General features: G+C 56.5%; 8 protein-coding genes across 8 annotated transcripts; 5 read left to right on the plus strand and 3 right to left on the minus strand.

Annotated features, from left to right (window-relative positions):
- Positions 1 to 1124: 1124 nt before the first annotated feature.
- PHSY_003621 (hypothetical protein) lies at positions 1125 to 2993 on the plus strand (the record flags this gene model as incomplete). Its single annotated transcript, XM_012334239.1, has 3 exons — positions 1125 to 2270; positions 2354 to 2556; positions 2840 to 2993. The coding sequence occupies 3 exons, from the start codon at positions 1125 to 1127 to the stop codon at positions 2991 to 2993; spliced, it is 1503 nt and encodes a 500-aa protein (XP_012189629.1).
- Positions 2994 to 3463: 470 nt separating this feature from the next.
- PHSY_003622 (hypothetical protein) lies at positions 3464 to 4441 on the plus strand (the record flags this gene model as incomplete). Its single annotated transcript, XM_012334240.1, has 1 exon — positions 3464 to 4441. The coding sequence occupies one exon, from the start codon at positions 3464 to 3466 to the stop codon at positions 4439 to 4441; it is 978 nt and encodes a 325-aa protein (XP_012189630.1).
- Positions 4442 to 4574: 133 nt separating this feature from the next.
- PHSY_003623 (ubiquitin carboxyl-terminal hydrolase) lies at positions 4575 to 6152 on the plus strand (the record flags this gene model as incomplete). The annotated part of the gene is made up of 1 exon (XM_012334241.1): positions 4575 to 6152. One exon carries the CDS (start codon positions 4575 to 4577, stop codon positions 6150 to 6152), a length of 1578 nt encoding a protein of 525 aa, XP_012189631.1.
- Positions 6153 to 6316: 164 nt separating this feature from the next.
- On the plus strand, positions 6317 to 8231 carry PHSY_003624 (hypothetical protein; the record flags this gene model as incomplete). The annotated part of the gene is made up of 2 exons (XM_012334242.1): positions 6317 to 6371; positions 6613 to 8231. The coding sequence occupies 2 exons, from the start codon at positions 6317 to 6319 to the stop codon at positions 8229 to 8231; spliced, it is 1674 nt and encodes a 557-aa protein (XP_012189632.1).
- A 119-nt stretch (positions 8232 to 8350) lies between these two features.
- On the minus strand, positions 8351 to 8917 carry PHSY_003625 (hypothetical protein; the record flags this gene model as incomplete). The annotated part of the gene is made up of 1 exon (XM_012334243.1): positions 8351 to 8917. The coding sequence occupies one exon, from the start codon at positions 8915 to 8917 to the stop codon at positions 8351 to 8353; it is 567 nt and encodes a 188-aa protein (XP_012189633.1).
- Positions 8918 to 9256: 339 nt separating this feature from the next.
- Positions 9257 to 9469, minus strand: PHSY_003626 (hypothetical protein; the record flags this gene model as incomplete). The annotated part of the gene is made up of 1 exon (XM_012334244.1): positions 9257 to 9469. The coding sequence occupies one exon, from the start codon at positions 9467 to 9469 to the stop codon at positions 9257 to 9259; it is 213 nt and encodes a 70-aa protein (XP_012189634.1).
- Positions 9470 to 9540: 71 nt separating this feature from the next.
- PHSY_003627 (hypothetical protein) lies at positions 9541 to 10860 on the plus strand (the record flags this gene model as incomplete). The annotated part of the gene is made up of 1 exon (XM_012334245.1): positions 9541 to 10860. The coding sequence occupies one exon, from the start codon at positions 9541 to 9543 to the stop codon at positions 10858 to 10860; it is 1320 nt and encodes a 439-aa protein (XP_012189635.1).
- A 67-nt stretch (positions 10861 to 10927) lies between these two features.
- On the minus strand, positions 10928 to 12331 carry PHSY_003628 (predicted nicotinate phosphoribosyltransferase; the record flags this gene model as incomplete). Its single annotated transcript, XM_012334246.1, has 1 exon — positions 10928 to 12331. The coding sequence occupies one exon, from the start codon at positions 12329 to 12331 to the stop codon at positions 10928 to 10930; it is 1404 nt and encodes a 467-aa protein (XP_012189636.1).
- Between the last annotated feature and the right edge of the window lie 331 nt (positions 12332 to 12662).

Consider the following 12662-nt stretch of genomic DNA (forward strand, 5'->3'; position numbering starts at 1 on the left):
GATGAGCGAGTTCATGCGAGGAGATACTGATACAAGTGTTTTCTTTTCGCTGAGTCGAAACGCTTTTACTGGCCTCGACCTCTTCCCCTTGCACCACCGCCTCTTGCGCCCCTATCCGCACCACCACCTCTACCGCCTCCTCTTCCATGACCGCCCCTTGCGCCGCCTTGGCCACCACGGTTGCCCAAACTGACACCACCGGACAAACCACCTGCACCGTGTTGACGTTGTTTCCTAGCCTGCTCTTCGTTCTCCTTGACCGAGTCGATGACTGAATCTGCGACCCTACAGTATTTGATCTGTTTTTTCCAGAGCGGTTCATTCGTCAGTTTTTCTTCTCTCTGATCATCATTGGAAGAGAGGGGTAAACTTACAGTGCTTCCACGAATATAACACTCCTTTTGCTTCCAGAATTGTTCTCCGCTCTACAACACACAGAGGATTCAAGATGTCAGTACAAAGAGAAGAGATTTGTGAAGCAAAAGCAAGAGGAGGGGTGAGGGGTACGTACAGCGCTGGTTTCGTACACCTCTCGCAGGGTGAGGTTCATAAAGTTGTCGCAGGCTACGAGGTGACCGTTGAAGGTGGATCCGTTTTTGAGCTCTACGAGCATAGGTTTGTTTTGCGCCGCGTTGAGGAGCGATAGTGGCAACATCGTCGGAGAGGATGAAAGCTTTCTAGCTCAAATGAATCGCGATTCGCCTGGGTGTGTTGACTGGAGAGAGGTAGAAGTAGACACAATCCTCGAACCGTGAGGTGACAGACAAACGCCGTTTAGGAGAGAGCGCAGTGAGCTTGTGGCGTGGACGATCGAGTAGGATGGACTGCAGGGCCTTGAGATTGACCTTAACTGTGTCGCGGTTGGTGGGTGATGGGAAGGGTCGCGAATGAGGGAGAAGCGGGAAGGAAAGAGGGAGCGATGGGGAATTGCGATGGTTTGTGCTCCCTTCTGCGAGAGTGTCCTTCTTCCCGATCCTCCCCCGATACTGCCCGATCCGATCGCTCGAGTCGCAAGACACACTTTTTCAAGATTCCAGAACTCCACATATTGTGTGTGTTGTTCTCCTCCTGCGCTTTCACCCTCACTTCCCCTTACCACTTCCACCACTCACTCGCACTTCACAATGTCTCATTTCCGCATCGCAGACGTCAAAGCGCCCAACATCCAACAGCTCCAAGCCAGCATCCAAGGCCAACTCGCACAACACGGCTACTCTTCCGAGGATGATCCCGTCATGGCCGAGTACATCGTTGTCATGCTGGCGAATCAGAAGACGGCCGAACAGATCACGGCAGAGATGAAGGAGTTGATTGGAGGGGAGTACGATGCGGGTTTTACGGAGTGGGTCTGGACGGAGACGGAGAGGTGGGTGGGAGAAGGAGGGGAGGCGTCGGTGGAGGTGGGTGCGAGTGCGGTGGAGGGGACAGCGCAGAGGAGGACGACTAGGCAGAGGAGGAGCAGGTCTCCGCAGCGCGCAGTTGCGAGGGATCAGAGGAGGAGTCGATCGCCGGTGGGAGCGAGGAGGGAAGAGAGAAGGCGGAGTAGATCACCACCGACACAACCACAACGACGAGAAGACGTCCGCCACAGGATGCCCAGAGATCACAGCAGTTATGAGGCGTGGAAGGCGTCAACAGCACCGCGTCGTCAAACAGATGAACCGTTCGATGGAGAGGCGTTCTGGCGCAAAAAGGCGCAGGAGAAACGAACCAACCCACCGCCACCCGTCAACGGCGGTGCGCGGGAGACTCGAATCTTCAACGCTGCATACGACCAAGCCGTGCGAAACTCGTTGGAAACACATTCGAGCGAAAACGCGCAAAGAGAACTTTTCCCAGATTCCACGGCGAGTGACGATCCACCACCTCCGCCGTATCCAGCTTCGAATGGGGTCAGCATCTTTGGTCGTGCGGGGATCCCGGATCCTCGAGCACCCGAATTCATCCCTTCCTCTTCCTCTTCAACCGAACCATCGACGTCAGCGTCACCCTCCATCTTTGCTCGAATCGACCCGATGCTTCCCAACAACCAGCCGCTTCCTCCACCACAACCTTCCGCGCCAACACACTCGAACGACTTCCCCACCGCTCCCACCTCTACTTCGATCTGTCGGTGGAACCTGAATTGCACCAACCCGGTGTGCATCTACTCGCACGCCTCCCCTGCCAACGCCGGTCCGGGTGCGGGAGATACGGATGCGCTGGTGCTGAGTCAGCAGAACTGTCGATACGGAGCGGAGTGCGGGGATCGAGAGTGTACGCGCGCTCACGTGAGTCCTGCTGTAGCGAGGATCAGGGGTGTACCGGCGACGAGGAGACAGGAGGTGCTGTCGATGGATACGGCGTTACCCAGCGGACCGGGGAGCAGACCGTGCAGGTTCGGGGTGGCGTGTACGCGCGCAGATTGCTTCTTCGATCATCCGCAGGGCAGAAGCGTCGCGAGCGTCGCGAGCGGTGGTCAAGTGCAGTGCAGGTTCGGGCTGGGATGTACGAGAGCGGATTGCTACTATGCGCATCCGAGCGGACAGAGGGCGAGTGCGGTGGCGAACACGGCGGGTAGGTTGGCGGTCTTCGCGCAGCAGGGGGAGGGGGAGATGGAGAGGGTGCTCCCCGGAAGTGCGGAGCAAGCGCCAGTGGTGGCGGACGTCGAACCTGCAAGTGCGAGTACGTAGGGTTGCAGAATGACATTGCGAAGAATATAGAGCGATGATGAGAGAGAGAGAAAAAGGTGCAGAGATGTGTCTTTTGCGTGTGTGTTGAAAGCAAGACAGCCGAAAAGCGTGGTGCCTGACTGAAACTTGTATCAGCTTTTGGCTCGCTTCTAAGCGTGTGTCGTCAGACATCAACTCAACGACTCAATCCATCGATCTCTGAAGTGTTCTTCCTCGTCCGATCCACTGCACGGACGAGGATCAGATGTCGTCGACCGGTCGAAACGGAACCCCTACCGCCACCGCTTCGACCATTGTCCCGCAGGGATGACCCCGAAATGAAGCTCTTTCTTGTGCCAATTCGCTCATCTCCCCTTTCATCGTGCACGGGACTTTCTTTGCGAAATTTTCGCTGCTGCGCTGACTCTATCGCACAGACCTTTCCGAGCCATTGCACAAGCTGTCTCTTTCTCCCAACCACACCAATCTACATCTCGAATCCCACCTCTCAACCATCTTCGCAGGAGGAAAAATGTATGGTGAACACGAGCAACACTGGAGTGGGATCTGGTATCATAGAGAGCTAGATGGAAGCTGTGAGATCTGGACGCGTGGAGGTTGGGTATGGGGTGTGGAGGGAGGAGCAGATGATTGGAGAGGTTGAGGTCAGTGCAACGTTCGGGGATGGTGAGGAGGGTGGATCGGAGGCGAGACGTAATCGTGAGGCTCAAAACGATCCGGCGGGGGGACTGGTGGCGATTTCTGCGACGGAATTGCCTGCGGTAGAGAGCGAATGCGTCGCTGACCAGCCAATGACGATCAATCCAGATCAAAACGACAATGACGATCTTCAACATCAATCGAACCACAACGACGACGATGATCAAGTTGAATCGGACGAAACCGAGCACGACGAACTACTAGACGAACAAGCTGTGCACGTCCTACATCGACCCGACTCATCGCCCGTCCCTACGAGTTGTCCGGAGATCGACGAGCTGGAAGACGCCTCGCAGGCGATCGAGCTTTCCTCTGACCGTGCTTCTCCAGCGGTCAGCCAATCAGCAGAGCGAGAGGACCACCACCCGGAGGAGACGCTAACAATGCCGATGGGTTATGGACTTCGATCTAAACACCGTGCGTTATCGGCAGCACCGGAGGCGACTGTTGCGTCTCAACCGACAAGATCCTCAGACCACGCTGTACCTCCACAGAAACCCTCTCACATCGCCGTCAAATCAAACCGATCTGCAGCACGAGCCCTTCCCACATCTCCGATCAGAGCCGCAGTTTCGACTTCTACCCGAAGGCAAACAAGGGACGAATCGCAACTGCCTCGCTCCGCAGCCGATACATCTCCGCTTGCTACGAAGCAGAAACGAACATCGTTCGTCAAATCAGAATCAAGAGTGTCACAGATATGCCTGGATCCATTCGGGAGGGCGACAAAGTCGAAGCGCAAGTCGTTGGACTCTGCTGTTGACCCATCGATTCGGAAGGCGGCGTCGAGAGGAAGGCCGCGAAAGGTCAAGGAAGAGAGGATCGATGCAATGACAAGGCCTGCAGCGGTAGCAGAGTCGTCGACTGGAACTCGTCGTCGAAGAAGAGAAGATGAAGAGGAGAGGATGGCGAGGACAGCAAAGGCGCGAGCGGCGCTGGCTGAGAAGGTGAGGGTGAAGAAAGAGAAGCAGGAGAGCAAGACGTTGAGAATGGTGCAGGAGGAGCGGGGTAGGGAAGAGGGGGGGAGGAGAGGACGAGAGAGGGGCAGGTTTGCAGAGGGCAGCGAGTGAGTTCGGGGATCTAAGTACGGAGGTGGTGGAAGAGCTGCTAGAGGCGGTAGAGGCCGTGGAGGCGCAGCACTCGTCGCAAGGGTCACCAGTGGTTGGAGATGCAGCAGCGGAGGAGACCAGGGAGACGGTTGCGATGGCGACGCAGGCGGCGTCCACAGCACCTGTATCACACCGCCCAGACGCGCCACTCGAGTCGTATCCAGCGCAACTTTCGGCGCCGTCTGCATCCACCCATGACACGGTTCGAGACACCACCCAGCCGCCAACCCGAATCGACGAAGGAGCAGAAATCCCCACACGCGCTCGAGGCGAGATCAGCAGCGAGGTCACACCTCAACCCTCAATACCTGCTGTCGTCGTTCGCAATCGGCAAGCGGAGCCACTGCCGGCGCCTGTCGACACACGTGCTCAAGCCGAGACCAGGAGCCAGTCAGCTCAGATCTCAGTACCGAGCAACGACAGCGGTCATCAAGCGAGGCAGCTGCAGTCGACAGCAGCACCCTCCAGGTCGTTCATCCGAAGCATCTCCGCACCGAACCTCGTCAGGCGCGACACCGCCGAACTCGCTTCGCCACTTCCCGACCTCAGCCTCTACACTCTGCTCGACGCAGCGGATTTCTTGCCGCAAGTTGGCGCGAAGTCGATCGATAAGGGTAAGAAGCGTGCGATCGATGTGGTGGATGTCAGCAGTGACAGCGAAGAGGATGGTGGAGACGTTGCGGAAGATGGCGATGAGGAGAGCGAAAGTGGTGAAAGCGGTGGCATGAGGGGACGGGGAGAAGAGACGGAGGATGAGGCTTGTCGGGACTTGAATGTGGCAGTCGCTGGGCTGGATGGTGAGGAGACAGAGTCGTATAACGAGGATGAAGAGGACAGCGATACTGGTAGCGAGAGAAGTGCTCTTCGGTCAAGTCAGAGGACCTCGCCGTCGAAGCGAGGACGTCCGTCACAGGGCGGGGAAGCCTCGACAAGAAAGAGAGGAAGGCCAATAGGAAGCGGTAGGGGAAGAGGAGGGAAGATTCGTGGGCAATTCTCTGGACGCACCATTCTCGGATTCTACTCTTCCAATCGCCAACAGACACCAATGTCGACAGAGAGCCGACAGACATCCCACTGTACGGAGAACCGACCTACGTATGCTTCGCTGGATGTCCCGACTCGGAGAGGTTCCTCACCTTCCTTCACCCGACTCCAGAGAAGCTCCTCACTCTCGCTCGCCCGTGCTTCACCCAATATCTGCGACGACGGCGATATGTCGCCACATGTGTCAGTCTTTGAATCCCCATCGACGTCGTTCTCTGCTCATCCAGGCGAAGATCATACATTGCCCTTTCGACATCGGACTCAGGCTGCTCCTCCTCCCACTCCATCTCCCTCGCAACTCTCTACAACATTCGACGATAAGAAAGTCAAGACGCTGCGACGCATGCACGAAGAAGCCACCACAATGCGATCCGTCGCCGACCAAATGCGCGATTTGTGGATCGACTTTCAAAACGCATACGACCGCTACACGCAGGATCACGTTAGCTTGGGACAAGAGACGAGCGGATGCCAGGGCAGAATCGCCGAACACGTGCATTTTCACGTCGGTCTGTCGAGCGATGTACACCTGTTCGCGGCTGCGATGCAGCGGGCGCTGGATGATGGGGCAGACGCGCCTCCGAAGTTGAGGTTCAAGGGTGTGGCGAGAAGGGAGAGGGACGGATGATAATGATTCGGGATGCTGATGTGATAGGTGAATACCAAGGCGAAGGCCCGAAATGAAGAGAGCGTGGCTTGAGATGTTTTCTGTGTCGAGTTTCGTGAAATGAATCCGCCAACGAGACACGAGATGAAGGAACGGAAGCGCATCTAATCTCGCGTACGGCGGCTATGCGTATTGATCCGCAGAGGAGAAACACCCTCCGCAGCCGGCGCAAACGTGATGGTACGCAGGCTGTTGTAATCGTAGTGCGGGCGGAAGAGATGTTCAGCACAAGTCGACCGGCAGAAAAAAGAGGCTACCAAACACGATCGAGAACATAAATAGATCCTGTAGATTTGTCTTTTGTCACCATAGGTGCGACACACAAACACCGTTCACAACACCGGACTTTGGCGGAGGATGGACGTTCTGCGACTCGTGGAGGAGGTGCACCTGACACTGCTGATGATAGTGGTTGTGTAAGGCGGGATCCTCGAAGACGTGTTGTCCGAGCTAGGTGTTGAGGAACACGGTGCATGTCGGGAAGTAGGGAGCTTCGACGGCGCGGTCGACTTCGATATCAAGGTCAGAGCCAATGACGAGCCTGTTGAAAGCGGCATCACCGCTGTTTACATGTTCAAGCCGATTCAAGAGGCACCTCCTCGGACAGAGAGACACAAAGAGCAAGCGGTCACCGGTGCAGGCCCCTCGTCCGGCGTGCCACAGCATCTCAACGACGAAAGCGATACCTCTATCTTCTCAGGTACTCGAGTCTCTTATGCGACAACATGGATCATCGAAACACCTCCCTCGACGCCTACAACCATCTCGAGCTCGCAACGTGATCCTCACGCTGCTGACTCAGCCAACAGACGGAAAATACCAAAGCTGAAGCATCTCTTTCGACGTCAAGAGAATGACTGGACGGCCCACATGAAAAAAGCCAACACTCTCGACGATCTCTTGGCTCTGCAAGGCATCGCAATCTCCAATGACTCCCAGCAGTCGACAATGGATTCGCATGCAGACAACGACGGAACATCGACTCGTGGCTACATGGGAAATGCGGAAGCCTACATTGAAGCCTTGCGAGACACGCGCAACGCCCAAAGCCGTGCTTGTCAGAAGCGGCAGAGTTTGAGAAAGCAAGGACTGCCGTACGAGCACATTGTTCCCCCGCGTTTAAAGGACGTGCTTGCGGAGAGAGGTATACCGAACCCCATCAAGCGTCCTCGCTCTCAGGTCGTTCTACCACCGCCAGAGATTTTTCGCAATATCGAGGCCTCGACAAACGTTGACATGCCGCAGTCAACGACGTCTCAGACGCGATTCGACGACGAGGCTAGTCGCAGCCAGCGACAGTATTCCGAATCAATCTTTAGCAAAAAACAGATTTCTGTATCTTGTCTGTCAGTGTGGGACAAAATCGATCTTTCCGACCCGCTTCAAGACGATCCGTCGATGCTTGTTGACGACGACGACGGTTCAACACGTAGCTCGTCGACCTCAGACTCCAACTGCGAGATGCGAACTTCAGGACCGCGGAGAGTATGGGATGGATTCCAGAGGAACAAGGAAATGTATCTGCGACTGGCTGGACGCAGCCAAGAAGAGATCCAAGCGAGGATGACCGCTCCCAGTAGCAGTCGGAAGAGGAAGCCCGCTTCCACGAACACATGGACCTCCACTCCGGCAAAGCTGAGACGGCTCAATATCCCGGACCTCCTCCATCCGACACCTTCGCCTACGCCAACGGCAGACGTTTCACCTACGTTACCTCCATGCAGTCGACGTTGGCCGGAAAACTTTCCCTCATCGATGCCGCTCCCTACTCCTCCTCTTTCCCTCGCCTGCACTCCAGGTTCGGTGGATGTGACCGCGATCGACTCCGCCATAGCAGCTGCCTGTACACGCCTGAGTCAGTCTCCGGGTCGACCCGAGCGCGTCACAGGGCATTTCGATAGATTTGACCAGGACTTGCCTGACGCTAGCGATTGGAAGACGGCCACGGATCGGATACTGAGGTGTGCGGAGGACTTGTCGGAAGCAGTAGGACGGACGATGGAGATGCTCAAACGGATGGGCGGTCAAGATGGCCGCTAGAGGTGGACCTTCGAGGACGTCGATCCTTGTCATCCACGTTCGCCCTCTTTCCTTGCACGGAAAAGATACCTGTCAAATTTAGCCACACGACCTAATATACACTTGCTCCCTCCCAACGCCTACTCGATCTCCGCAGGCTCCGACATCTTGACCGCCTCTACAAACGCCTTGTAGTCAAAGTACTTGCCGCTTTTATCCATAAACGGTCCGCTCAACAACCTGTCGATCTCCCTATCGCTCATCTTATCCCCCACCTGACTCAACCAAAACCGCAACTCTTCCGCCTCGATCCTCCCCACGTCCTTCTCATCAAAACACTCGAATGCCTCCATCAACACCGTCTGATCGTCCAACTCTGCCAGATGTTCGCCGAACATCGTCAAGAACTGCGTAAAGTTGACACCTGCGGATCCGGGTTTGATGTAATCCTTGGAGGAAGAGGAAGAGTCGATGCCGAGGTTGGATAGCATGGTGGCGATGTCGGCGGGGGAGATGAGACCGTCCGAGTCTGTGTCGATCATGTTGAAGGCTTCTTTGAAGCCTTGGATCTGTTTGGGGGAGAAGGCGGTGTAGAGGGAGGAGGAGGTTTGACGTGGGTGGTTGCCGATCTTGCGGGAGGAGGAGGTGGAGGGCCCACCGTTGAGGAATGCCGCGGCTGAAGAGGTGGCGGTGCTACGAGATGCCATGATGCGAGGAGCGAGTGTGCTGCGTGTGCTTTGATCGTAGGGTGGAAGAGTTGCAACTTGAACTGCCAGATGGTTGGATGATGGTCGCGAATGATGATGTTGAGCTGTCGAAAAGTGGAACTTGACCCTGCAGCTCGAGTGTTGGTCTTTCGCGCCTTGATTCAGGGGCTCTTTCAGACACTCTCGCCTCGCGCCTACAGCACGCAGCTGTGGAGGCGCGGAAGCGGAATAACACTCGAAACAACAGGCTGGCCGCATCGCTCACGTGCTGTATCAAAATGGCAAGGTGTACACGAATGATGGTCTCACATTCCCCACCCTTTTTCGCACGCGCCAGCCTTAGCGGAATGTCCGAAATCCACAACTGTCAATTTTTGGTGTTTGGATCATCGACGACGACGAATCCTTCGCGACGCTGCTTCCTTGTTGGTCACCATCATCATGATCATCAAGGGTCGCGAACCGACAAGCCGCTAGCACTAGCGCATCGACATCATACCCCAGCGACCGAGCTGCACCTCTAACAAGCCCAGTACATCCGATTCTGGCCATCGACACCGGGACCCACTTCCTTTCATTTCCATCGCGCGGCACCAGCTCAGCCTGCATCCAAGGCCGCAGACATGTTTCACTCCGCACCATCACCAGGTCGCAGCGGCCCTTCTTCTTCGTCGTCCTACGGCTTCGCAACACCGGTTCGAACTCCCTCCACCTCCTACCACGCCTACTCTCAAGCCTTGACTCCCGCCGACGCCTCAGCAAAAGCTGTCCGATTTCAAAACCAGCCTCTACCTCCACAGACACAGCAACAGACCCAAAGCTCAGCACTGAACTCCGCGGCTACGCCGAACAAGTCACCCTACCAAGCCGCGCTTTCGACGTCTACACAGCCGCAGCCGCCGCAACAACAGCAATTGACGCAGCGGAACGCGGTGGCTTCCTCAGCTGCCGCTCCAGCAGCAGGCAGTGGGAACGGCAACAAGATGACCGTAACTAGATCAGTCGCGGCAGCGGGGGGCGCGGAGTCCACGATCGCGTTGAAGAGGCGGATCAAGTGGAACCTTTCAGCGTTGGGTCTTTTGTGGATCGTACCGGCGGTGTCGACCCGACCTCGAGATGCGTATTGGTTGGTTCTGGATCAGATCTACATGCACGTAGGAGGAGATACGGATGAGCTGGTAGATGGCATTGTCGGGTGGATCATGTGGGCGGTCAGCGTGGTCTTGCTATTCAACGCTGTCGAAGCAGCCGTGCTCGTCCAACGAGCTTCTTCCTCAAGCTCACCCGCACCAGCACAATCGACTCTTACCACCACCACCAGCGCCGCGCTTCCCGCCCATGGAAAACAACCCCAGACACCGGTTCTCGGAATGCACTCTCCCTCCATCGCCAAGTCCATCAACTTTGTCGCCGCCAGTCGATTGAAGGGTTCCCCCAAAACCAGAACCAGCGACATCGGCGCCGGCTCCCCCATCTCTCGATCCAGCCCCAAGGCATCACCGAAACAAGACTCGCCCAATACCACCGTCGATTATTCCCAATTCTCCCCTGCGAACCGTCGTGCTTCGAGTCCGATCTCTACCCCGAACAGCTTTGGAAGTGCGAGTCGGGCGGGCACTCCAACGATGACAGAGTACGGTCGAGGATTGGTGGGGAGTGGCAATGTGTCTGGCTCGAGTCCGTTGGCTGCGTTTAGGGCGAGGCACGTTTCGAGAGGCTCGAGTTCTCCGGCTAGGGCTAGATCGATCACGCCTTCGGTCAGCGGTAGTGGGTTGTCGGAGCTCAGCTTCGATGCCAGTGACAGCTTGGGAGGGGGAGCAGGAGGGCAGGAGGAGGAAGAGACGTTTTTGGGCGACGAGAGTTTCGAGGTCGATCGCGCGTTGAAGAGTTTACGGGGGTCATTGGGTGGCGTCAGTTCGACGCCTGCTCCCGGATTTCGTTGATTACAGGTAGACACGAGTTACAAGCGATCTCTAGCACTCAAAAGCCAAACGACGATTGTCGGAAAAACTAAGCGTCTTCCACTTCGATCTCCTGACCGGCACCACCAGAGCTGTAGTCCTTGATCACATCCACACCACCACCCACGTTGTTCCCCGTTGGAATACCAAACCTCCTCTTGACCGCCAGTACCTCGGCCGGATCGCCCGTGTTCTTGGTCAGCTCATCGCTGATCTTGACCACCGGTCTGTCTTCCACCGAGTCGAGCTTGATGACGATATTCAACGGTTTGCTCTTCTCCCCACTGCCTCGTTGCTTGAAGTCGTTCGTGAACGACGTCCCCACACCGAACCCCGCACCGATGCCTATCTGCTTCGAGTAAGCTGCCAGTTCCAAACACCTCTCCACATTGAGCCCGTCGGAGTAGATGACGACTTTGGTGCTCGGATCGACGCCGATCTGCGCATACGCCTGGAGCGCCTTTTGGGCGAAGGCCTTGCTGTCGCCGGAATCCTGTCGCAACCCACGCCAGCGACGAGCGATCTCGATGCCGGAGGGATTGTCGAGCAGGTCGTTCCAGAAGACGCCGGTGGAGAAGGTGTCGGTGAGTGCGATGGTGAGGTCGTGCGTGGGACTGTTGGGTACGAAGTCCGGTGGCGAGTAGACCGAGTCCCAGAGTTGAAGGGCTTTGAGGTTCGAGTGCGCGTAGCCTTCGAGTGCTGCGATGGCCATGGTCCATTCGTGTGCGACGGTCCCGATGGGGATGAGGTTGTAGAGGTGTGCGAAGTGGACGTTGGACGTTCCTAGGAGTTTTCCAGTAGGGGAGGAGGCGGAAGAGTCTCCAGAGATGAGACCTTGGATCACGATGCGGTGCGTTTGGTAGGATCGCCGCCTACGTGTGCCGAACTCCGAGTAGCGGATTCCGTGAGATGTCAGCTGGAATGCTTTGCCAAACGCCTGCTGATGTTGCCCTTCCAAAGACCAGTTTGTGTCGACAGTGCTGAAGTACACCTCGGATACGATCGCCATCAACGGCACCTCGTAAAAGATCACATCCGACCACACTCCCGAGACCTTCAAGCTCAGATCCCCCCACTCCCCATCCCCTGTTGGCACAAAATTCACTTGCACCTGCGTAGACGGTTGGAAGCGGAACGCCTCCAGGTAATCGAGATAGTCCGGGCGCAGGTACGGACATGTCTTCTCGAGCCAACTGCGTTCATCGGAAGTGAGCGAGAGGTGGACGAGGTTGTCGACGTGACGGCGGATGAGGTCGACGGCGGATCGTGTGAATTTCATGGTCGAAGCGGAACGGTTGGTGAATTTGTAGGCTACGCGAGTGGAAGGGTAGTGCCGAAGGACGGCTTGTTGCATGGTGAGCTTGTAGAGGTCGGTATCAAGGATGCTGCGAATGGGCGCAACGTCGGGCCCATCTTGGGCGACGGCGTCGCCTGACGTGGATGCCGCAGACATAGTCGAAGTTTGATCCTTTGGGAAGCGATCGGAAGTTCCGATGGTAGATTGAAGGATAGCTAGATGGTGGGCAGGGGGAGGGGAGGCAGGAAGGCAGGAAGAACACGATCTCAAGACTGCAAAATGAGCATGCGTCGAGTCAGGGTGTGGAGGCCAATTGCTAATATTCGAGTCGTGTTGGTCTGGGCGCAACAGAAGGAAACAAGAAGTCGCCGAGAGATACGTGTCCAGCCAGCAGCTCTCACATTGCGTAACTCATTTAGGTTACCTCTTTGTGCTCACACCCACTCTGCCAACTCAGCGGCTCTAACACAGACCCGTGGCAAAGGGA

Source organism: Pseudozyma hubeiensis (genome assembly GCF_000403515.1).
Source record: "Pseudozyma hubeiensis SY62 DNA, scaffold: PHS37, whole genome shotgun sequence".
In the NCBI taxonomy this organism is placed as follows: Eukaryota; Fungi; Basidiomycota; class Ustilaginomycetes; order Ustilaginales; family Ustilaginaceae; genus Pseudozyma; species Pseudozyma hubeiensis.